Source organism: Lottia gigantea (assembly GCF_000327385.1).
Source record: "Lottia gigantea unplaced genomic scaffold LOTGIsca_207, whole genome shotgun sequence".
Lineage (NCBI taxonomy): Eukaryota > Metazoa > Mollusca > Gastropoda > Lottiidae > Lottia > Lottia gigantea.
In genome coordinates, this window is record NW_008708442.1 from 21,777 (window position 1) to 47,913 (window position 26,137).

A 26,137-nucleotide genomic window follows, 5' to 3' on the forward strand; every position below is an offset into this window, starting at 1 on the left:
ATATAAAAGTATAAATAGATAGCCAATGCCAATGACGTTTGATCCTAGAAAGGTCAAGGTCAACAAAGGTCAAGGTCAAAAATTGAAAATTTTGAATTTCCAAAGCCTGTTCCTTTTTTTGAACTATGAAGCGGAAACAACCGAACTTCTAAGACAAAGTGACTCAAAACATGAGATAATTGTATGCAAAGTTCCATTTTGAACAAACGTATACTTTGCGAGTTATGTTCCTGGCCAAAAATGTCAATAATGAGTAATATAACCCAGATGTGCCACGCCCACCTTAATTTTTTTTGCATAGGGTAATAGATATTCCAAATGTTATTTTGTGTTTTAAATTTCAAGCTTCTACATTATTAAGGTCAAAAGATATAGGTCAATAAATATCAATAAAGGTGAAAATCGAAAAATGAAAATATCCTAATGTTAAAACCCGTTCCTTTTTTGGAACTATAAAGCTGAAACAACTGAGCTGTTAACACAAACTGGCCAAAAGGATGAGGTAATTGTGTGCAAAGTCCCTTTTTGAACAAACGTATCCTATGCGAGTTATCCCCCAGCCGCAAAATGTAAACAATTAGTAATTGTGCCACGCCTACCCCATTTTTTTTTGTCATAGGTGAATTCATATTCAAAGTATCTAGTTGTATTCCAAATATCAAGGTTCTATATAGAATAGGTCATAAGATATACATACACCAAGATCAAAAAGACACAAATATGGTAAAACTAAACTCAAATTTGAAAAAATCACGAATTTCAATTTTGCTTTAAAAAAGCAATTGTTCTATATCTATGTAAAGTGCATGAGAAGCACATTAGAAAACCGAAAAAATTAACCCTCTAGGTAAATTAGGTCACGTGCTAGAGCAGTCGAAAGTTGCGAATTTGGCTTTTTACGGATAGCTATAAAACCGGAAGTACATGTCGGAGGTCAAGGTCATCAAAGGTCAAGGTCACGAGATACAAGCCTTCAAAAATTGAAAAAAATTCGACCGCAAGTTGCAAAAAAGCAAAAGTCAAATTCAAAAATCCATTCGCAACATTTTTGTCGCCATAGACTAAAGTATACACCAACAGAAAAATTTGACCAATCCCATTCTCCCCAGAAGCCCCATTTTGAGTTTTATGAAAAAGTATCAAATCAAGATGGCGGCCGAAGTATTTTTTTCGGACTAAATTTTATTTTAAAATCGGCCATAGAATTACGATTAATAACGATATACATAATTTCGTTGAAATATTTCAATCACACCGGAAGTTATTCAACCAATTTAACCGGAAGTCAGAAATTACAGGTAGATTGTAGAAATGAAAACCCGAAGAAAATCGATGCAAAAATACGCCTTCTAGAGCCGATTTTCGACTTTTTACACATGTTGAACTGTGGCACTTCCGGTTTTGCAAAAATCTTCCAATTTATATTTATGCACATCGTCGCCTATATAGAAGGTCTGTGATAGTTGAAAGGTTGTTGCAACTACTGCAGTCTAAGCACAGGAAGGTGTGTAAAAATACAAAAAAAAAAAAAAAAAAAAAAAAAAAAAAGAATTGACATTTCGATAACAAACTGGGACTTTGTTGAAAGCAAAGCTTTAGTTACAAGGGGAAAGTTATCTTTTTGACTTTTTCGGTCTGTATGGCCTACAGAGCAGAATCTTGTAAAAAAAAAGTTAACTTTTTTGAGATAGATCTGTTTTTTTCTAAATATCCAGATGGTCCATGTGGATATGTGTGCACAATTTATTTGAGCTTGAGCACATTTCGTGCAGTCGTCCCTTGTAACTAAAAACGTTTTTTCTCTTATTGTTTTTAATTCGGTTTTAAGTGTTTTTCCAAGTCCCTGGGGTCTTATCAGTAAGAAAAGTCCAAAACATGGGCCAAATCGTATTGGACGTTTTCGGCCTATATGGCCTTGTAAGTCAGGCTGTGTATCGTAATTATATCTGTGTATTGGCGAGGAAGCATAGTATAATATTAACTATCAATGACATTAATGAGCCTCTGTAGGCCTATAGTCTGACAAATCTGAGCCTACACCTTTCTCAACATATTAAAAGCGATATATGGGATAAATTTGGGTATAGATACAATTATATTTGGGTACTGTCAAGGGTATTTACTGCCACTCTGGTAAGAATTTCCAAAAACCCCAGGCTGCATGCTCCAAGCAATGCCAAATGATGAAATGGTTTAAAAACAATATACATGTAAATAGAACTACAATCATATTACAAATAACAATTACATTATAACAATTATACAATACTTCACAAATATATAACAATAACTGATAGAGCTCAATAATGCCTTTCTGTTTCACTTCATTATTATATAGCATGATTGGTCATGCCACAAACTTTGTCATTTATTCCGTTTATCATGTGATCAAAAATTCTTAAATATTGTTTATTTATCTCACATTAGGACACCAGTTTAGAAAGAATCATGGTACAGCTCTTGGCATGTTCTTGTTAAGTTCAGGTTGGTCTGATCACCTACCATTAAAGTTTTATACATATTACATTTTATAGCAATGATACAGCATAAGATTTCACTGGGATTGCATGATCAGTTGTGAGCAGGTTCAATCTGTCCCAATTCTGGCCTTTTTAGCATTGTACAGAATCAAATTAAATCGCATTCAAAATTATCCCTTCTCTTCCTTTCTCCACCATTTTGAATTCTGTCTACACCTAGGTCCAACTTGTTGCAGAACTCATCAAGCCAGCACCCCCCACCTCCTAGATGATCATCATTTCATTGCACTATTTATCTGATATGAGCTGAGATGAAACCCAAGCTAAACCCCATTTCAAATTTGTCAGCATAAATTTCAGAGCTTTGGTCCACTGTTCTTCTGAATTAAACTGTATTCTACAAAATAAAGTTTAGTTCATCAACAGAACAGAATCAAATACACGTGTTGCTTTCACATCCTGATCAACAGAGAAATTCTACCTAGCTTTCAGTGTCAACGTGATTTCCCTAATTTGCATTCATCACACTCACAATTTGAAATGTCCAACACCAGCGGCATTTCTACGGAGAGGTGAAAATTTAAGTTGGCCCTGCATTGCTCCTAAAAAGATTGATGGATGTTTGATAAATGATTGATGGATGTTTGATAAATGATTGATGGATGTATGATAAATGATTGATGGATGTTTGATAAATGATTGATGAATAAATTTGGAACTTAAGCAGTTTTTTCTTCTAAATTTGGTTCCTTTGCAATGCACTTACTTAATGGAATAAGAATTGCCAGAGTTTGAATCTTCTATTTTTCCTTTCTCCATTCTATATGGTAAACAAAATCCTGTGTCTCCTCGTTCTACTTCTTCCTTAAACTACAAAACAAAGAAATTACTTTCAGCAATGGAGGGATTACTTTAGTTAATCAAAATTATACCAAACTTCCATTTGTTATTTAGCTTTTATTTTCAATGTAACCACTGCAGTTAGGGTCTAACCATGACCCTCTACAACATTCATCCTTTTGATCTAAAATGTTTGAATTGCCAGCTGTTAAATGTATAAGACTTTAAGTTGTCCGAGAGGATTGAAAGATACTCTACTCTTTGTGGTATCCTAACATAATAAAAAATAACATAATAAGAATATACCTGTTGCAGACAATCTAAAAATGCAACCATAGCTTGATCAAACCTAAAAAAATAAAAAACAACATCAATAGTAGCTAAAAAAAAAATGACTTGACTGTAACATTTTCTAGAGTTGAAGTAATATATGACTCAGTTAGAAGCTCTGTCTAAATCAACATTAATTTTGACTTTTACTCCACGCGCACACAGTAGAAAAAACTCACTTTGTGTCCCAGAAAAACCTTACACCACCTGAGCCATATAGAGGCAGTTCTTTATTTTTCTCCATTAATGATTCTAAATAGGAATGGTTTCCATATGGAACTAATCTGAACCTGAAAAAAGTGCTTAACAATCTTAAGAGAAACTGTTTATGTCAAGGTTTCTTGGCATTTGGCAACAGAATTTGGAAAAATGTGATATTTTCACACTGGGAAACATGAGTGGGCATCAAACAGGTTTGTGGCTCTTTAGCAAATTGTAAAAAGGCCAAGCCTAATTTTCACCCCTATAAAGATTTTATTATTATCATTTATTAAGTACGGTAAGTCAATCTAACCTTTACTAGTGGGTATAATGATCTCAATAAACACACCAGAACTGGTTAACTTTTTTGACACCATAGTTTGTAGCCTGACCAATCTAACCCTTCCCGTTTATAGAGCATGATTGCAATGAAGACAAAAATATAATATAATTAAAAAGTTATCTTGATTTAATAAGAACGTCGTCAGAAAGTCAGAATAAACTTACCTTTGAAAAGTTAGATTCATTTTCCTTGCTAAAGAATGAAGTAATAGAACTGTTTGACCCCATGCAGCATTAATCTCATTCCATTCAACCTGAAGGAAAAAATGAATACAGGGTTAAAAGGGACAGATTCATTATCAGTTTAACCAATAGTACCTCAATCACAGAATGTAATAGCTAAGCTTATCAGTTCACGATCAAAATTTGAGCCTTCAAATCCATGTGAGTACAGAATTATCCGCGCTTGAAAGTTAATATGACAACTCATCTTTTCTTGAGACATCTATAGAAATAGACAATTAATTTTCTAGTTTGAGGTATATTTGAAGGGATTGTACGATTTCTGTGCAGTTCTGAATTCTATTTACATATATTTAAAACACAATATAGCCAAGAAATCGGTGAACCCTGACCTATAATGTTAATCATAAGGTGATAAACTTACTTGAACACTGGGCAATCTACCAAGTCTAAAATTATTTATAGTACCAAAATGTCCACTATGCCAGATATGAAATGTGGCATTAAAAACATTGGTTTTCTTTAACTTATCAAGTTGTGTTTGAGCATATCTTAGTTGGTTATCAATACTGAAAACATTTTAAGAAGAACAATTAAAAAAATACAAAAAAGGGGTGTTTTCACTTCTCAGAGCATTGACCAAAAAGAGTTAGCCAGGCAAGTTAAACATGACAATTTCGTTCCTCAGTTGTCATGTTGTCACTGTTGTAAGGGATAGACAGGCAATATTGTTTTAAATGAGAATTGATCTCGACCCATTATTGGTTGCTAGTTTTTGAGAATTTTTACCATGACAAAAGCCAAATTTTCAAAACTTTTGGTATCAACACAAAGCTGAACCATGAATGAGTCCATTACCAGATATTCTACGATACAGTTGAGGGGTAGGCTTAATTTAATAGAGTTGTACGAAGGGGGGAAGCCTACCCTTAACTGTATTGTACTACCGTGTGGGACAAAACGAAATTGTAGAATATCCCATAATATTTTAGTGGACACAGTAATGGTTCAGCTTTTTAAAAATACCAAAAGTTACGCCAAATTTTGTTTTTGTCTCAAAAACTAGCAACTTTCAGAAAAAGTGACAAGTTGTGTCTGGTCCTAAACACATCCCGTCGATATATCACTTCCAAAAAACAAACAGGGCCAGATTTATCGGGATTGTGGATATCGTGATTGAGTCACGGTGAGGGCATTACCATATGTTGTCTTCAATTGTTTACAAACAAAACAACGTAGCAATGAATGCACTATGACAACAATACGTGTTGAGGGATGAAGGATTTTGGTTAAGAGAAAACATGTTTACCTTCTCTGTTCATCATCTAATTCTGTAGCCTGTCTTTTATACTCATTATATTCTTTCCAATATCTGTACATTAACAAAACACCAATGTATACATTCATTTTAAAGAGATTGTAAAGGGATTTTATAAACTTTGTATATGGGTAAAATGACATGAATGGAGTTTTACGTCCTTCTTTTCTGCACCTTGTGGGCTAATGAAGATGCAGGGTGCCATGAGGGAAATCTTTCCAGGACAGCGGCATTAGCCTGCTCTTTTTCGATTTCCAACTGTCGAGGGTTGTATAAGGGTAAAGGGAATACTGATAAAATCTTTTGCACCATTTTGATTTTCTGTTAGATGTTTTGGTTCTTGCAAAATTCCTCTAAAACTTAACACTTCATAAAGATCACTATCACAAAAGCTGCAAGGGGACAAGTTCACCATAAAATTTGAGTCCTCAAATCTACGTGTGTACAGGATTATCCGCTTTTGAAAGTTAAAATGACACAGAAAACGTTTATAGAAATAGAAAAAGAAATTTCTAGTTTGATTTATATTTAAAGGGACTAAGCTTGTGGTCTCTAACGCCAAGTTAGAATGGAATATGGACAATTTAAAAAAAACACAAACTTTTCTTCTTCTTCATCTAATAATCTCGAGTTTTCTTCTTCTTCTTTCAATTTGGACATGACTTCATCTTGCTGATTCTCAGCTAGGGCCAGTTGTTTATATAATGTCTCTTCTTCTAATTTTAACTGCAACAAAAATATGGTTGTTATGGGTTCCAAGCTCTGTTAGCATGTGAATGTCCCATGGCAATGGCCTTAAATAAAGCATTCTCACTCATAATTCCAGTCAACCTAACTAAATTGATACAGTTATCTGGGAATTGTTTGGCTAAGGGCCAGCTGGTAGAAAAGATCCTTTATGAACCTTAGTTTTTACCCTTGTAAAACATAGTTGTTTCTTTCTTTCTTTCTTTATTCTTTCTTGCAAGTTGAGAGCAAGATTCAAAATGATGTACCTGAATGAGAATCCAAAAGCAAATCTTAAAGAAATAAAGAAACAGGACTTGGCAAGAATGAAATCTTGGTGTCTAGGATCCTATCTGCCAGCTGTCTCCCAAACCTCTTGGCACTGATCTTTCACAGACATAGTGGAAAGATGTCAACTGGACCACCTGACCTTGGTGCATTTCCATATCAACTTTAAATGACGGTGGACCTAGTTTGTATCTGTTGTTTCCATGTAAGAACAACAAGTAGTTTTCAGATTCTACCTGTTTTAACTCCTCATCCAAAGCTTTCTCATTTATATCTTCTTTTTCATGATCTAATTGTGTTAAAAAATCTCTGTAATCTCGACATTCATCCTCAGTGATCTTCAGCTGATTATCTAAGTGGTCTAATAAGGTGTCTGTACATTCCTAAAATAACCAAATTCCATCTGATGAAAAAAAAGCTTATTTTTCATATTTTCTACTTATGCCTCACATGCTACAATCGATACAAACAGTTGCCAAGCGAGATATGCCCACTTATCTAATAAATTTTCAGTATATAAAGGGTTTGCTATATCAATAGTTCCCAAATACAAACTTATCCAAGATCTTGTGGATATAAACCTTAACATCAAATTTTATATGGCATAGCTAACTGAAGCATTCCATACAATATAATTTCACAGAGTAAAGGGACAGTCTGACCAAAATCTAGAGATAAGACCCGACAACAAAACTAGTTTTAACTGCTAAATTAACAATTAGTAGTACTGTTCTTAATTAACCTCTTTTAAACAAATTCAGTTTGATCAAGTAGTAAATTATACATGTTAGAAACCTTAACATATATCAACTAATATTTATTAGGTAGATATACAGCAGAAGTAAATAGCATACAACTGAATCCTTTTCACTTATAATTTACAACATTTTTAATAATGCAAATTTGGCATACTTCCTTTTTAAGAAGGACTATGAAACTTACCTCACAAAGTGGATGATCAACTTCAGACTGACCAGACATTATGTCAAACAAAATAGCTGTCACCTTTGAAATATGAAAAGAAACAATCTTAAACATACATCACTTTCTGACAATTCAAAATGTACCAGTATAAATAAAACACCTATTAATAGAATACCAAGTTTGAAAAGATTCTTGGTAACATGATAAACCCACATTGTGATATTTTCTTGTAATAACAGTCTAAATTACCATGGTCCTACCTTCAATCTTTGACTGAGATTTTCCATACTGCCTGGTCCAGTTTCACCTATTAATGTAAAGTCATGACTAGCTTGTAACTCTTCACAGCTGAAACAAAAGTAGCAAACACTAAGTGGGGGTGCCAGCCTCCAGAGACTGAGGGTATAAGTAGGGGGCAGATTGACTTAATAAATGCAGCATCTGCTGGAAGCGCACGTTAACTTGTCATCTACCAACCAACTTAATGGGGAACAAAACTGCCGAGGTTGAAATAAAATTCATTTGGTGCACACAGTTTTTAAAATTAAATAGTAACGAAGTGAGACTAAGGTAGATTGGTCAAATGGAAGATGAAGATTTCCTAAGTTAGGATTATTGATTATGACTTACATGTCTGAGGAAATTTTCTTTCTTACAATATTTTCATCATCTTCATAATCGACAGGCTACAAAGTAAAAAATATATATTATTTAAAGTCACTCTTAACATACCTTTCCTGGTATACTCAAATCACAAGTTTACGATTCTATTGGATATTTACACAAAATCTACTGGCTTAACTAAGCTTGCAAAATTGTTGGGGACAATGTGAAGCTTGTATTATAAATAAACTTACCTGTTGGTCAGACCTGATATAAATTTGTAAGGTTTCATCTTGCTCATTGATAGTTCTTGTTAATGGTGCTGAAAATAATAAAGGATATTTAAGACATTCACTTTGAACCAATTTGATTAAGATCAAACCTGGATGCTTCATTTTGTGTCTTTTATCTGGTTGATTCACTTTACATCCATGATCTACCGATCTGCCTCTCCTGTTTATTCATCCAATCAAATGCTCTTTTTAGTAAACATGAATGCCATTGGTCCAAAATTCCATAGTACACAATTAATTGATAAAAGAATTCAAACAGATCATGGATGGCATTGTGCACATAGTAACTTGCCAAAAATAACACAAACTAAGCATCAAATTCTGATTTATACATTTTCCTGTTTCATTTTAATGAATCCTTTTATTTCACACTGCTTTTTTTCCAATGCTTTCTGTGCAATAGCTTTTCGCTTTTCTCTTTTCACAATATTTAGATCAGTCATCAATCACAAGTTATATTCCCACACAGCAGTAATTTTAATGGCAGCTTAAAATTTAAGAAAGAGAGGACCTGCAAAAAGAGTTATGCCAAAATCAGATCTCTGTATTAAATTTATATTGGCGTATATTGTTGACTATGTTTGTTGACCAAACTAAAACTTTTAATCTTAAGTGTTTTTATGACAGTAAAAAAGCGACTGGCAAGTCGTTAGAGCCAGAGTAGATGGTAGCATTAATTACCATTCAAGATTTTATTAGAGCATTCCTAGTTTAAATTAGCAGAATCTATTGATTGAAATAAACAGAAAAAATACATTAATGTTGTCCGAAATTAGACCCTTTATTTAGCTTTATTTAGAGTCAAGTAATCAAATGTTGTGCAAACCTAATTGCGTGTATCTCTACAGAAATGATAAATAATTTATATGTGCGACCTTGCATTTGCATGTTTTGATAAACATGGGTTACGGTATCTCTATGTACAACGTCAAACTGTCGAATTTTTCTTATCGTTTCAAAGCAATGTCAAATTCATTATTTATTTGTGACATATTATTCAAAGATAGCTTGCCAGGCAAGGTAATATACGTCCACTGGCAGCTTTGATTTTGAATAAAAATATTTAGCAGTACAGTAACAATCACCAGTATGAAATATTCAACCTTCAGTCATACACTTCTTTTGAACTCTTTAGCACAACACTGAATAATATTGAGTATGAGTTATTGCCCTTGTTCTTGAAAACGCGTTCAATCTTTAGCTCACGAAAACTCTAGAAGGCAAATATTCAATCTTCAGGACTGAAAAATAAAACCAAGTTTTGTCAAAATCCAGAAAGAATCATGCCTTTTAGTGTTTAAGAGCTTAATTTGAAAGCGGTTTCAAGAACAAGGGCAATAACTCATACTAAATATTTTTCAATTCTTCTGATTTTCAATAGGGTTCATCCTTGGGTGATTACAAACATTGATACCAAGTTTCATCAAAATCCGTCATGAATTGCACCTTCTAGAGTGTTTACGAACGTTTCAAGAACAAGGGCAATAACTCATAGTAAATATTTTTCGATTCGTCTGATTTTCAATAGGGTTCATCCTTGGGTGATAACAAACAACTATACCAAGTTTCATCGAAATCAGTCAAGAATTGTGCCTTGTAAAGTGTTTACGAGCAATTGTGGACGGACGGACTGACCGACGGACGGAATGAGGTGACGGCAATATACGCCGTGGGCATCTAAAAAGGCAGATTTCAGATATTACCAAATAATACAACTTTTTTTTCCTTATAATCCCAAGCTGTAATCAGAATTCCAAGTATCGTCTGCTAGAATGTATTCCAGTAAACAAGGTCACGTGACAAACTGTTCCGAAACATCTGCCTCTATTCCAGCCTCTGATGGATATTTTGGTCAGTTGTCAGTTTGAGTAGAGTCAGAAGAAATGGGGATTTCCACACCTCCAAAGATACATAATATTGAACTACCTTTAAGATGATTGTAAAGTAGAGTTGGACATCAGCGTAACTTTTGTTTTGTTAGTTTCACGTGACTCTGTGAGCATTGCACTTTTGGCTGTGCACACAGTTTTAAATGGCCGATGCTAGATCAGTTTTGCCAAGATAAACTTTGATGAAACCAGAGACATTACATAAATTCTGTATGGAGAAAATGATTGTATGACTGAACTACAAAAGTATTCATCTTTCCAAATATACCTGGGTTTTGCAGATCTGAGTTATCTAAATAGGTTTAAATCCCCGCACCTGCGGAGGTGGGGAATGTCTCCATTCAACAGGGCCTATCTTTCCTGTCCTAACACCAGATGATATCCAAATAGCTATCAAAGACAGATGTTTCGGTCTGGTGACAAACTAGCGAATTCCATGTCAGCAGAAATATTGTGGGTCATATTATATTGTTTCAATGAATTTTAGCAATAAGTTACTCTTACTTGTCAGTCACATTTTTTATTTATTGTTCTTTGAAGGAATTGTCATAGTTATAACAAAATATTATTAAAGAAATGATAATTATACCACTGGGTATCCATACAATGTGTTTTTCTACAATTATTTATAGATACCTTGTACTGTAGGCCTACACCAAAGTAGGTGACACATTTAGTAACTGATGTCGATTTGGTTACGTTACTCATAAAATATTTCATAAAATATTAGTAAACGTGAGGGATTTCTAACAAAACAATTTTAATTATTTTAAAGAATATCTGAAGAATCATCTAATTCTAAGACATAAAAAAAAATCCGTTTTATTTCTATATTGACGAAATTTGGTGTTAACTCCTTATAAGCACGAATATAGGTTCCACCACTGTAATAGTTCAAGAGAAAAACTCACCTGACAGATCAGTGAAAAGAGTTTGATCTACATTACAAAAAGATTTCTCTAATTTCAAAGGTTGCTGACATCTTTGACAGACAAAACTGACATTTGTTGTACCAGATTTTCCTGGTTCAGCCCTGATAGCTGACATCTTTAAATTTATTTGAAGCTTCGTAAGAAATGTTAGTAATATCCTCTCTGTTACCAATTTACAGTACAGTCTAGAACTTTGTTGACATTTTTTATTTCCGCTTCCGGTTTCGTTAGGTGTTATCGAGTTATCTGCTCATGTAAAACGAAAGTAGACTTTCTGAAGGTGAATGACATCGATGCATTGGTGGGTCCGAAAAGAATCATATTTTCTTTTCTTTAAGTTAAAAGTTTCTCCAGTTAGTGTATAACTTGCCATGGCCTTGGCCTACTTTCGGAGGCAATTTAAATTAGACCATCATAGAAAATCTTAAATTTACTTAGGATAGGTCTACATCATCAAATTATTGGCTTTTATTTTACTTTAACTTTAATAGTTTAATTACTACTTGTAAAATAGGCATAGATTTATTATTCAAATATTGCTTCTGCACATTCGTTCGTACTTCGTGGTTTGATATATTATTTTTTCAATAGAATCTTCAAAACTGTTAGGCCTACTGACACCTGACCTGATTCAAGATACAAGATACACAACACGACTGGGATCACATTCACAGACAACTCAAATCAAAGTCTGGGAACATTTTATATACTCGGCCATTTTAAGTACCTGTTAATAAGTAGTTATCTCTTCCACATAGGTTCCCTTCAGAACATAACATACCCACAAATTATAATGAACTATAATAACTGATCAAATCAAGAATATACTTATATGATGCAAAAATTACCCATGAAATTTAGAATTTTGGCATGTTTCTCAATTGAATTATTTTGATTTTTAATTGATAATTAGTCTGTCGATAATAGATCAAGTTGCTAATCAATACCCAGTCCTAAATGCATGTAGGATTTATTTATCCTGAACTCTTTTTATTTTATTTTATTTACAGATCAGAATATAGAAGCTAGGACAAAGTTCATGTACATTTGAAAGAATTATGTTAAGAAATCCAGCTTTTTGTATTTGTAATAGAATTTTGAACAGACAAGATTATCTAAAGCCTATGGTTATCTCTTCGAACAATTTTGAGAGATTCCAAAGTGAAAAAATTCAAAGAAAAAATGACTCTGCTTTGTATTTTCATGTATTTGCTTGTGCAAATCTCAAATTCACTCAGATAAGGAAGTTGCATGCATCTACAAAATATCTAGCAGGACACAGTCAGTGGGCAAATAGGAGAGTTGGAAAACAAATTCAGGACAAGAAAAAAGCAAATGTTAGGGAAGGACTAATGAAAAATGTTGTGTCAGTTATCAAACGTAAGTAATATCGGATTGAAAATGGTTTGTTTCCTTGTCTGTGCCAAAATGTGAGAGTTATCCCTGTAACTGTTTATTTAAAACGTTTGTTTCCTTTATAAGCTTTTGTTTTAACACAACCACTTCAGTGAAGGTCTTCCTTCTCCCTTCTTGTTTCTTCGTGTCTATAACCTTTGCCATAACCTGATGAACTCTGCTTTAACTAATCTAATAATCCTGCCTGGTATGGTGTAGAACATCCAATTAAAAAACATGTTTCAATAACGTTCAGCACAATGTAGAGTTGATAAACTCATCTAATGCTCCTCGGAACACACCAGTCCGTCCTTTTGTTCAAGTGACATAATCCTAGAGCTGGAGAGAGAAGAAATTTGATTGGTTTGCAGTATTTAGGTGTATTAAGACAGAATATGGTACAAATGTTTGGTCTTATTCTCATTAGACTGTCCCTATTAGTGTTGTTTCTTGTAAGCTTACAACAGTATTAAACATTTATGAAATAAAAATTTCTTTTGTCTTAGAAACTGGTGAAACAGATCCTCGATATAATCCAAAACTACAGAAATTATTTGATCAAGCTAAACTGAAAGATGTTCCTAAATCAACATTAGATAATGTTATAAAAAGAATAGTAAGTACGAGTTTTGCCATAGCAGCAGTGGTGGTGATAGTGGTGGTGATAGTGGTGGTACCCCTAGAAAAATGGTTTGTACCCCTAATGATACCCCCACTTAATTTCTTTAAAAAACGCAAAATGTGATGTTTACACCTTGTAGCTCCATGTTTCAGAATGGTGCTGCCACTGCATAGCAGAAATAAATACTAAATGATGCTGTAGTTATTGATTTCTTTATTTTGCCACAGTATTCAGTAACATTGTACAGTCTGTACCACATCTAGATGTGTTAATATTGAACGACGACGTTGCTAAAGGAACATTTAGTTATGAATGACCTCATCTAACAATTTTTTTCAGAGTTCAAAATCTTTTGAAGTAACAACAGTTGAAATTGCTTTACCTGGTAACATGTTCATAATATATGAAATATCTTCTACAAATATGGCATTAACAGTCAATCAGATGAAAAATGTTTGTAAACAAGTTGGGTAAGTAAGCAGATTTTATACACCCTTAATGTAACAGTCTGTCAGTCTGTTTGTATTCATATTTAGCTCATAATTAATTAGTGGTGGCTGTAGATCATTGGATTAAAGGTGGCCACAGACAAATTTTGTTGAAAAAGGGCTATCGAATCAAATCGTTCCATTTACAGACTTCCATGATACAATAAAAGAGCCTAATGAAGGTATTAGATGCAGTTCGTAATAGGGAGACATTATGACATTAAATCAAATTTTTGTAACTTCCATTCAATATTATAGTGGCTTCGTGGAGAAAGGTTGCTGTTCACGTATATTTGAAGAAAAGGGATTTGTTGATGTTGGTATAGGTGTAAATGAGAAAGCTGATGTAGAGCAATATGTTGATATAGCTATTGAAGCGGGGGCTGAAGATGTGGTTTTGGAAGAAAATGACAATGAAAGATATATAAGGGTAATTTTGTAATTATTATTTGGTACACTGCGATATGAGCATCTACCAACTGTTTGATATGTGTACACCAAATGAACAATATTATGCCGATTCTCTCAAAGCTCTGAAAAAGTCAGCATTTATCATCTCTTCCGAAGTAAATAATACTTGTGAGGTCACTTCTCTGATCTAACAACTATGGGCTCAGAAGTTGCTAGATTATTTTCTTCCTTTATTAGAATTAGTAGATAAGGAAAATGACAGGATCTTGACCTCAGATGATGTTGATATTAACATTATTAATTACTATTTACTACAGCTTTGACATGATATTTATAGGTGTCAGTGAAAGTTGGGTTTGCATTTTTAAGGTGCCCTAATAGAGATCGAGCATTAAATCTTTTGGGTTCATAATGCTGAGATCTCAAGCTTTCCAGTGATATACAACAAGTCTATATTCGGTTAACATTGGAGAATGACATTAAATTCGGTTAATAAGGTCACACCGTCATGTCAGTATAGATAGAATTAGAGTTTGACATGTAGGTTAAAGATACCTTTTCTCCAATTTATATCAGAAATGTACTATGTCAAGTTTGAGCATATAAAGACGATCATGCTGTAAATTAGACTTACTGAAATACCCTAGTTGGTATTTGTATAATTCTATTCTAATTTTGATGGAATTATTGAATTTTTTGTTTGCATGTGCCTTACTGACTTTCTGTTAACAGTTCTAGTTATATTATTTCTGTTTTCAGTTTATGTGTGAGGCGGCAAATCTATACCAAGTAAAAGGCAAGCTGGAGAAATTGGGTTTAAATGTAATCAACCTTTTTAATGAATATTTGCCTCATCAACTGGTAAATCTTGAAGAAAATCACAAAAAAAATTTGAAAGCTTTTCAAATGAAGTTGGATAATAATCTTATATCACCATGTATTGAACGAAAATTCACTAATTTCATAGACGAAAATGAAGAATAATAAAATTAAAATGATAGAAACAGATTTTTGTGTCTTTATGTTTTTGGGGTTTACATTAAAGGGACAGATTCGCCATCCGGATTGATTGACTTTTCACATATATTTAAAACNCCAAATTTACCTCTGAAAATGATGAACCATGGCCTTTAACAAAACATGCTTAGTTTAAAATACTATACCTACTGGAGAAATCTAAAATCAATCAATTTCATATCATGCTTTTATCAGAGGAGGTTTGTTTTATACGCCTACAACACATTGTGGGTAAGGTCCCCGTCACAGCGAGCTGCGACTTCAGTATTCATACTACTTCGGTATTTGCAATCTTACAATCTTACGACTAAAAGTGTACTTAGTCCCAGGCTAACGTGGAAAAAACGCGAGAAGAATTCTCATAAAAATACAAATTGTACAAAGTCTCAATCAACCATATCAGACATATGCGACCATATTAAGTTCCCCCAAAATCTATGGGCTTGGTGCTCTTCATTTTTATACGCCCACATGAAATGGGGGGAGGGGCGTATATATGGTCGTCACCCAAGGATAAACCTTATTGAAAATCAGAAAAATCGAAAATTATTTACATGTAGTTTGAGTTATTATCCTTATTCTTAAAAATACGATCAATTTTTAGCTCGTCAACACTCTTCTTGACAGATTTTGACGAATCTTGCTGTGAGTGTTTCTTATCTACTAATGATGAACCCTAATGAAAATCAAAAAATGTTTTATAGGAGTTATTGCCCTTTTCTTAAAATTTTTAGCTCGAAAACATTCAAAGGCACGATTCTTGTCAGATTTTGACTAAACGTGGTAAAATTATTAAGTGTTTGACTGAAGGTTGAATATTTCATACTGGTGATTGTTACTGTACTGCTAAATATTTCTATCTAAAATCATAGCTGCCAGTGGACATATATTACCTTGCCTGGCAAGCTATCTATATCCTGTCATGAAGATGTTATGACTCTTGTGTACAGACATTCTCGATTCCATGGCGATCGCAACTGATAGTATTTTCATTGTACGTTTTTTGGAAGCTTCCTTCACGTTTCTACCACGTTGATGGCGACCTTAACATGCTCAGAGCTAATTTTTGGTCGCCATAGCAACTCAATAAGGACACTTTTCCGATGTGGCGGGGGTATTAGAAAATGTATAACCAAGTTTCACCAATATCGGATAAAAACTGTAGTCTTTATGGTAAAATTAAACGCGTTTTTACGAAGTCAGGGGGAATTAATGCAAAACCGTTCATCCAATAATAACCAATTTCGAACTTAAACGAAGTCTCAACAATATATACATACATGCCAAGTTTCATCAAGGTCAGATAAGAAATGCAGCCTCAATTGTGCCTACAAGAGGGGCGACAGCAACAACATACATACGTAAACAATTATAACAATATACTCAACAACATACAATGTAAATATCATATCACATACAGATTATAACAAAATACACAAAAACATACAATATGAATATCATAGTACATACACATTATAAAAATATACGCAACAACATACAATATGAATATCATAGTACATACACATTATAAAAATATACACAACAACATACAATATAAATATCATAGTACATACACATTATAAAAATATACGCAACAACATACAATATAAATATCATAGTACATACACATTATAAAAATATACGCAACAACATACGATATAAAATTCTTTTCAAAATTATATAAATTTTCATACCTTAAAGATGGGTTCCCTTATTTCATTTCTGAAAATGAAAATGCTAATACTTATATGAATAGAAAATGAAAAATATCAGCTTGTTTTACATGTCTTTAATTAATTCATAATTAGCTAAATTACAAGCAGAATTCTAATGAGTGACCGATCAAGAAAGGTCAAAAAGTCTTCTTTTTATGATTTAATTATATTCAATAAGAACATAATGTTATTATCAAGAATACACGATAATTCATTAGAAACACCAATTGATTAAATAGTTATTTGCTTAATTTGATAATAAAAAATATAAGGAAACCCATCTTTAATTTTAACTTATTAATATCCGTCCACATTTTCATGTGGGCTTATAGGAAAGAGGAGACTGCTACTTGAAATTATGTCGGAATGTTAAAGTGAAAATAATCACAGTTATAATAACAAATGAATTGTTTACGATGTTGAACCACTATTTATGTTTCAAACAGTTACAATATAACTGGTATTTTTAGCACAATCTGGCATATTTTCGTTTGTTATTACGAATTCCACAGTAAATGATTATTATTCAAGAAATTAAGGTATTTTGATGCTTGTGTAATGGGCATGGTGTTGGACGAGTGCTCAATGAAACGATTGGTGGTGTGAATCTCCATACAAGGGACGCACAGACTGTGTAACGATACATTAATTGTGAGTGATTTGTCTATGCACATTCTGGAGTATAGTTTATTATTCTACTTTTCCTTACTATTTCAGCATCTTTGGAATAGTTTAAATTGTAAACTAGATGGAGAGATGTTCAATAGTGATCTTGTGTGATATTTAGTTCCCATTTCTGTTAGTTGGTGCTGCAACTATTTATTGTTAAGAATAAGGTATGAAAATGTATAGTTTTTTAGTTTTTTATATTGTATGTTGTTGAGTATATTGTTATATAATGTGTATGTTATATGATATTTACATGGTTTGTTGTATGTTGTTGAGTATATTGTTATGATTGTGTATGCAATATGATCTTATTAGGCCTATATGATGGTATTATTCTATGTTTTATTATGATATTTAATTTGCCTCCATTGAAGCAACTTCTGTTTGTCTATACTCTATACGAGATGGCTTTGCTTTAACCAACAATAACTGTAGAACCTCGATGATTATTGTTTTATGCATACATTGTTATTTTGAAATGATTCGGTCAACTATCATATATGATTTTTTTTCATTTCATTTTTCATAGTTTTGGACCTTCGATGATTGACTGCAAATGGATTGTGAATTTAGAATGATAATCTAGAGCGACCTTTAGATTTAGTTTCGTCTTAATGGTAAAATACCACCGAAAGGAAGCGTGGTAGAGACGATTGTAATATTTAAGGAATTCGGCATATATCTGGAATATCTCCATCCACCATGTTTTGTACAGGTAAGATAAATACCTATTCCATTGTCGAAATATCATGACTTCAATATTGCAAAGATTGTTCCTTAAAGTGCCAATATATGCCAATTCATTCAAAGACAACATTTTGAAATACGTTTATCATGGTCGTGATGAAGGTTTTGATAATCAGACTGAATTCGAAAAAGTTATAATCTAAAGAAGTCCATTAACAAAGATTACTCCCTGTATTAACATTGATGTAAAAAAAAAATACTTCATGATCTTAAAGGAATACTACCTCTTAGGATCACCAAAAAATTAACATTTTTAAACTTTAAGCCAATAAGAGTATACCCACCGTGGGCTTATCTGGTGTCATAATTACACAACAACAGCCCCGTATAATCTGATAATATCATAAAACTGCAATTACTTGTTGAAAGACGCTTAATATATTTTAAGTGTTTTTCAAAAATTGCATATTTTATAGGATTTATGCCACATACAGAGATTCTGTTGTATAGTTATGGGTCTGTTAAGAAATACACTCGTAGAGCCATCACATTAATGGCTTCAATTAAGTGACTTAAATTCAACTTTGAAATTTGAAATTTTGAATAAGATGAGCGAGTCACTATCCTTATATTATAAAATTCACACATAGACTTACTGTAGTTTTCTTTATTTCACGTAACAAGCAGAAATATAGAATGCAGTTATCAAACGCCCCACTCTACCCCTTGCTGTTTTCCCATTTACTTTAATTTGTAACTCTATCATCAATCAGATATCAAATCATCTTCACAATGTCAAGCTTTTGACTGCAATAGCCATCATTCTTGTATCATTCTTGTATCATAAACGTGAATGAAGTGATTTGATTGAATTGTCGGCTAGCGAATCAGGGCCTTCGACAGAAAGTCTGTGAACCATAAATGATGTTTGTAGTCTGTCGAGGGCTATAGTTGGCTGTATTTGCTAGTGTACAATCCGAACAAATCACTATATGCCGTGATTCAAGAAAGGTGGTTATTGCATGTGTAAGATTTTAAGTTTGTAGGGCCTAATAGCTTTGTGACTTTGTGAAGATGATATCGAATACACTGATGCTGAGTTTTATACGCTACATCTTATTTTGATGAGTATTTTATCGGTAATTAAACCAACCATCTACGTCATATCAATTGCATTACTCGCCTTCTCCCTGTATATTCTTTCTATTACGTGATTTTTTCTTAGCTTGGCAACCTTATCGGGGAATTAATTTAGACTCCAAAATCCTTATTTTAAGGATCGAAATGAAGTTTGTAAAAAGATCATTATTTTTGGTATATAGTTGGTGTGTACCAAGTTACAAAATAATAATATTCTAATGTCTAAAAATGTTCTCTTATATTTTAAGGATGTTTAAAGGGATCGTGGTCACGAATTATCATTCTGTTACTATTAACTTTTGTCGGAATCGCCAGTGCATTGAAAGGCTGTAGAAACAAGAATCGTAAACAGTGTAGCTTTAATTTGGAAGGACTAATGAAAAATGTGGCGATATTGCAGGTGAAAAATCGCATTAAGCAGCAGATCCTGGGACAATTAGGTCTGCCAATCGACATAGCTCCCACAAAAACTACCCCTACCGATAAAAAGGAGAGAAAAGAGGGTCTGATCCAGACAGAAAGTAATTTTACTGTCACCCCGACTGTTATCAAGTCCAATATCTCAGAGTTTCTGATAGTTTCCGAGAGACCAGGTAAAGATCAAATGCCAAAAAGCTGAGTGGCACTGCAGGTTTAGACTAATAGTGTGGTCAATGTGTAACTGTAACTAAAAAAATAGTTAGACATTCACCCACTAGCAGCTTTGAATGCATGTACAAATCATTGTTTGTTGTCCATTCACATTTGGTTCATGTTTAGTCTATAGGGAATTTTAAGCACGCTTCCATACTACGTGTGGGCATATAAAAATCAAAAGAATCCATAAAGAATTGTTGCTTGAAGAATGAGCAAATATTGCACTATAAAGCTTATATAGAGTGAAATTGCAGCCTGTAGGGTGTCGATAGAGACTAATGAAAAAAAGTGCACCCCATATGTAAGCCACGTGCAGCCTAGCCTCTATTTAAAAGGTACAGAGAACAGCGCTTGGCACAATGTCGGTTTTCGCTAAAAAAAAAAAAAAAAATTCTTTTTCCAATTTGTATATTTCAGGTAACATAGAAGATGCAAACATAATCAAATTCCAGCCATATTTTGGCTTTCAAAATGTTTCCAACTCTACCGTGAGAGCCAAAATGGTCGTCAAGGGTGCCAATCTCCTGATTCGACTGAAACGCAGAAAGAAAAGGACAATAACCGACAGTAGAAGTCCACACTCGAACAGTTCGAGACCTCGACGAATGAGGCGCAAAGTGTTGTCGCTTACGGTATCGACCGTAGACGAAAACGGAAAGCCTGCTCAAGAAATAGCAACTGTAAAAACAAAAGTTAGGAAAAGCAAATGGTTTAGAGTTACCCTGCCCAGTTCTTTGATTCAAGATATGATTGACCAATCGCAAGCGTCGTTACTTCTGCACATAAAATGTAAACGATGTCGAAAATATACAGAAGTGATTCTCGTGCGTGCATCCCGACGAGAAAGAAGACATTTACCCAAAACGCATAAGAATAAATGGAGAAAATCCAAATCCAAATCAAAGCATTCTCGACGCAAAATACAAAAGATAAACAAAAGTCGACCTATCCTGATCGTGAAAGTTTCGAGAGAATCTAAACCTCGCAATCGACGTAGTTCGAGAAACCGAGATGACAGACTTAACAATCAAAGTGAGACCAGTCGGGCTATTGGCCGACAAAATCAATCGTCCGTGTGTCCATCAACTAATGGAGGATCAGAGATAAGTTGCTGTAGAGAACCGGTCTTATTTAACTTTGAAGAGGCTGGATTGGGTTGGATAATCGCACCAACAGGATTCTATACCTCAGAGTGTGCTGGTTCCTGTCATGCACATAACGGTGTAAGGACCTCTAGTGGTATGACGATAGAACATTCATGTAGACCAAATAACCGCAAGCCCCTTTCGGTCCTTTATATTACTAAAAGTCTGAACATTAGGCTTGGATTACTACCTGGTATTGTCGTAATGGATTGTAGTTGTCAAGTCGGTAATATGTACACTCATGACGTCATAGAAACTCGTTTCCGTGAAAATTAAACAGAATGCTTGCTTGAGTTTGAACTTGTGGGCTAAATAATTGCTTTCCCACCGATAGTGAATACAGCTATCCACTGAAACTTTCAGAACCAGAGATCCACATCTCAATTTTTCTGTGAATTATAACCTGCTCCATACCCTATGACGTAAAATCCGAGAGAATGTCAATAACGCCACGCAAACATAAACTGTAGTAGCCTACGCTGATTTATTTACATCAAATTAAATAGGCCTATGTCTTACTAACCAACAGTTTATCTTTTATTCTGAAAAAAATGTTCTAGACAACTGAAAATCAGTTGGCAGTATTAAAACGACAATATCATGCTCTTATTATGCAGACCGGATAGCATTGGTCCGGTACGCGGCTCGACCCTAGACACATCGCTTCAAATAATAATACCGGACCTTGGACCGGACCACTTTAAGGATGATTAATTAACCACCACGCATAAGGCGGTCTGGTCTGCATCACTTACTATATATATCCCTTTAATTGTTACTTTCTTGGGAAAATAATAAAGATTTTGTCTTTGAACCATGTCTGGATAAGCTTTGGCAACTAAATTGACTGCGTAATAAATTAACTCATCTGAAGTCAAAATGACCCACATATGACCAAGAGCCATGTAGATGTTGGGTGAATTTCAACGAATTGTTTATAATAACTCTAACTTTATATTAACTCTAGCACATGTTGCACTCAAATCGTGTCCAAGAGTAGGGGAAACCGGGGCTAGTTAGGCTACTTTTCGGAAAATTCGTGGTGTGTGAAAAACTTATGACTAAATCTCCCTGGAAACATGTCAGAAAGAAAGATTGAAGTCACTCTCAATACGAAATCCACTATTTGTATCTATTGTTAGTGAAATTCATCGTGAAAGTCAAAAAGTCAAAGTGACCGAACCTATCTCGCGTAGGGATATGTTCGGCAATCAAAGGAAATGTCGCTGTTCTTTTTATCAAAAGTTGAAATATTAACATTTATCATACAACAGTAGCAGCAGCGACAAGTCATCTATATAACCAATTACATCGTCAAAGTCCTAGTTCTGGAAGATGTATCAGATCATGCCACACAATAGCCTATTTGTAACCACGTTTTACATTGGATCAACCAATGGCAACGGCATGCGAGGCCTTTTTCTCGTTTAAATGCCTTAACTCAGACTTCTAGATGACTGAGGTCATCATTTATAGACGATAGCCTTTCAAAGGGTTAGATTACTGGCCGAACTTGCCTCTGTCAAACTAACAAGACTAGTCCCATTCGGTCTTTCTTCATAAATCATGTAATGAGTCAGCGAATTATGCAAATGCAAAACTTCACTTACAAAGCGATCGTTGTTGAATTAATGTATAATAAGACAGCAAAGTATAGACCGAACAATTTCACTTACCAGGTCAAAGTTCCCTTTTAAGGTCATTAAATCAAGGTTAGTTTAAGTTGGCCCGTAATTATTGTAGTGAAAACTTTCGGTCTGTTTCTGGCAATCTACTGTCAGGTGTTGTTGGTAGTAACTAATTTTAGACGAGAGTTATCAACGAACTAGCCCCGATCTCCCCTACGTTATAAATCGGTAGTAAAAAGTGCATAATTGGCCATTTGCCCACTCTCGAAGTACGTTTCTCCATTCTAAGCTACATCTTGGAAAATTGTTTGTAAATGCAGCGATTTGGTTGAATTGTACGTAAGCGAATACAGCCAAACGAAGACCTGGACAGAAAGTCTGTATGCCATGATGTTTACAGTCTGTCTGATTGGCGATATTCACTGGCATACAATTCAATCAACTTGCTGCATTCCGTGATACAAGAAAGATGACAATTGCAGTCAAGGTATAAGACGAAGTTCGTAATAGCTTAATATTGTGTGGATGTGAGATAGTCTGCTACAGAGACCATCTTGCTCGCTATCTTGGGTTGTGCAGGTATAGGGCGATCCTGACATACGTTAGTCCGAAACATCTGACTCTATTCTAGCCTCTTACAGATATTTTGACAGTTATCATGAGTTTTGCGTCCTAGTTTTCTGCTTATGAAGACGGATAACGCCATTCAGTGTGCAATGGGGTACATTTTGCCAGGACAGCCAGCGGAAAAATCCTTTTCGATTTTCAACTGTCGAGGGATCTTTAATATGCACAACATGGGGCCTAGGTGTATATTGTCCTATACGAACCGCTAACCACTTTTTTCCATGTCAACCCTCCGCCCTGCATCACTAACCTGATACAAATAATAATTGAAAGTAACAAACAATAATATACAAATGAAAAATCATTGATATATCATATCTTTAACTATTAAACCGTTTCGAAAACGTGGTTCACTGTCCTAGAGTGGGGTAAGATCATTGTCCTATATTCTATAGACATATAAACCCGGGGGGCACGGAAATGGGGAGGAAAAAGTCTGGTCGTCTGCTAGGGCCACCGACCTAAATGAACTATTCTACGCTGGGAACTGTACTTTGATCAATGATATACAACGGATATTAACAGAAGAAAACTACCCAGCTTATTGGGACTTGTACATTTACGAGATGTCAAACTCTACTGTTCCCGAATAAATATACATAATAATTATAGCAGAACTTAAAGATAGGTTCCCTTATTTTCATTTATGAAAATGATATTAGAAGTGTTGTACATGTAATTACTTGGAAAAATACCAGTGTAATTCTTCAGAAACACCAATAAAACAAATAGTTTGCTTAATTTGACACTAAAAAATAAGGAAACACATCTTTAAGGAGGATTGAGCGTTAACTTTGTCAGCGGACACTTGTTTCAGCAGACTAATATTATCGTCACTGAAAACTAATACTCCCATTGTGTTAACTATGGCATTATTTGATTTGACCTCCTAGTAAAACCTTTTGTCCCCAAGTTGTATCCCCACTTCATTTTCAAAATAATACAAAAAGATTTAAATACCCCCAACCTTTGAAATTTCGTGACATTTGACTTCAAGTATGTGCCATTTTTTCAATTATTTTCTGGGGTTGGGCGATAGAACCCCTCAGACCCTCCATGAAGTTATTGGAATCTCAACCCTGACAGTTACCCCACCCCCATTTAATCAGCTTGCTCCCTATCTATACCCCCAGCTTATAGAGGCTGCTGCCGCCACTGCCAATTACTGCATTACTTAACAGGATTTGTGTTCTAAGGAAATTGAAATGGAGTTTTACTGTTCTGCAGCTGTTAATCAAATGAAGACGAGAAATGCCACGTATTGTTCAAAGAAATAACTTTTAGCCAGAATAGTGTGGTAGCAAACTGTCGAAATGCATATATCTGCACATGATAATATAAATAACGCACTGCAGCCTATGTGACGACAATCTATACAACACGTCACGGTTTTTGTTGAATTGTGGGTGAACCAGGTTTGATACAGATAGATGAGAGTTCGTACTCACGAAGCAAGTATTGCCAGAATCCCCTCATTGTATGGGTTAATATAATCCTAATTGGGGTCAGACTGCGAAATTTGGCCTAGTAACCTAGTGACTGTAGCATAGATACCCAGTGACCTATTTATATTTGAATGGAACTTGATCTGAGCCGATACGGACATCTACAGTTAGATGTTAGTTCGAGACACATCCTTTAAAACTGAACATCACACACTTAAAGACTTAGAGAACTAATCAAAAACAATTACTGAAAAAAATTCCCGTTAAAAGGGAATCCTGCTCGTATCCAAATAAATTTTTATCTTGAAAAGTTACAAAGCCACAAAAGTGGAAATTAATTGAATTCCTTATGGAATCTTGAGAGAGGTGCATAAAAAACAGTAGTCTCTTTTGTTACGACGCTTTCAAATCCCTTCGAGGGAAACGTTTTTGACGTAATATTTCCTATAAACAAAACGGATGTTTTTGCTGTGCAGACAAAGAGGATCTGGATGATAGAGTCGTTGCTTTCCCATGGTCCAGGTTCCGGACTCTCAATGATCTAATTTTTATTTGCCCTCCATCACCATGTCACTGTTTTTACATGAGAATGTCTAAACTATTCTGCCAATGACAATAAATGCACATTTAAGTTTTACACCCAAATATCTATCAGAGGTGACAATGGACGCGTGGATAGATTGTGATCAATTAACTTGAGCACCTACTGTTATGGCCAAACGTCAACGTCGGAATCTTCCTTTATGGTGAGAAAAATCTTGATGCCTGTGGCAGTGCTTCCGAGATTTTGTCCTGTGTCGGCTTTCGCCCCCTAATAACTACCTCAGATCCCCCCACCCCACACACATACGTAGAAATTCGTGATGTTTTGTTTCGTGCCTTTCCTGTGAGTTTTGAACGTATGAACCCACAGAAAAACATAATGTAACGATCTGCATTTTAATCAGATTATTCAAGGGAAATAACTCGTTATGATTTGTTTGACAAAATTAACACAGCTTTAATGACAAAAGTTGTTTAAATTAAGAAACAACTATGCTGAACAATATAGGATAGTTGATGAAAGATATTTGTGCACGCCAGAAACGATTCAAAACATACAAAGGACAAGTCCACTTTATTCTGTGGTTTAAAGGGGCAGTATGCAATTTTATTATTTTTAC

At 34.4% G+C, this 26,137-nt stretch overlaps 3 protein-coding genes across 3 annotated transcripts; 2 read left to right on the top strand and 1 right to left on the bottom strand.

Moving 5' to 3' along the window:
- Positions 1 to 2,768: 2,768 nt before the first annotated feature.
- LOTGIDRAFT_226844 (hypothetical protein) lies at positions 2,769 to 11,514 on the bottom strand (the record flags this gene model as incomplete). Its single annotated transcript, XM_009053978.1, has 14 exons — positions 11,329 to 11,514; positions 8,490 to 8,557; positions 8,263 to 8,318; positions 7,893 to 7,980; positions 7,651 to 7,713; positions 6,945 to 7,091; positions 6,296 to 6,420; positions 5,686 to 5,748; positions 4,801 to 4,945; positions 4,359 to 4,447; positions 3,830 to 3,940; positions 3,627 to 3,669; positions 3,247 to 3,350; positions 2,769 to 2,877 (listed from the first exon to the last, which is right to left on the bottom strand). Exons 1-14 carry the CDS (start codon positions 11,462 to 11,464, stop codon positions 2,769 to 2,771), a joined length of 1,347 nt encoding a protein of 448 aa, XP_009052226.1. The 5' UTR covers positions 11,465 to 11,514.
- An 845-nt stretch (positions 11,515 to 12,359) lies between these two features.
- LOTGIDRAFT_174636 (hypothetical protein) lies at positions 12,360 to 15,265 on the top strand. Its single transcript, XM_009053979.1, has 5 exons — positions 12,360 to 12,729; positions 13,251 to 13,360; positions 13,706 to 13,836; positions 14,113 to 14,284; positions 15,025 to 15,265. The coding sequence occupies exons 1-5, from the start codon at positions 12,474 to 12,476 to the stop codon at positions 15,247 to 15,249; spliced, it is 894 nt and encodes a 297-aa protein (XP_009052227.1). The 5' UTR covers positions 12,360 to 12,473; the 3' UTR covers positions 15,250 to 15,265.
- A 5,961-nt stretch (positions 15,266 to 21,226) lies between these two features.
- On the top strand, positions 21,227 to 21,493 carry LOTGIDRAFT_99310 (hypothetical protein; the record flags this gene model as incomplete). The annotated part of the gene is made up of 1 exon (XM_009053980.1): positions 21,227 to 21,493. A coding segment is annotated over one exon (267 nt), but the record flags the coding sequence as incomplete, so codon positions are not given.
- Positions 21,494 to 26,137: the final 4,644 nt, after the last annotated feature.

Bases quoted from the DNA above. Each gene is read 5' to 3' on its own strand.
- LOTGIDRAFT_174636 (XM_009053979.1), top strand. From the start codon at position 12,474: ATGGTTATCTCTTCGAACAATTTTGAGAGATTCCAAAGTGAAAAAATT. The intron at 13,361-13,705 runs GTAAGTACGAGT...AATTTTTTTCAG, and splicing joins ATAATGTTATAAAAAGAATA to AGTTCAAAATCTTTTGAAGT. The intron at 14,285-15,024 runs GTAATTTTGTAA...TTCTGTTTTCAG, and splicing joins ACAATGAAAGATATATAAGG to TTTATGTGTGAGGCGGCAAA.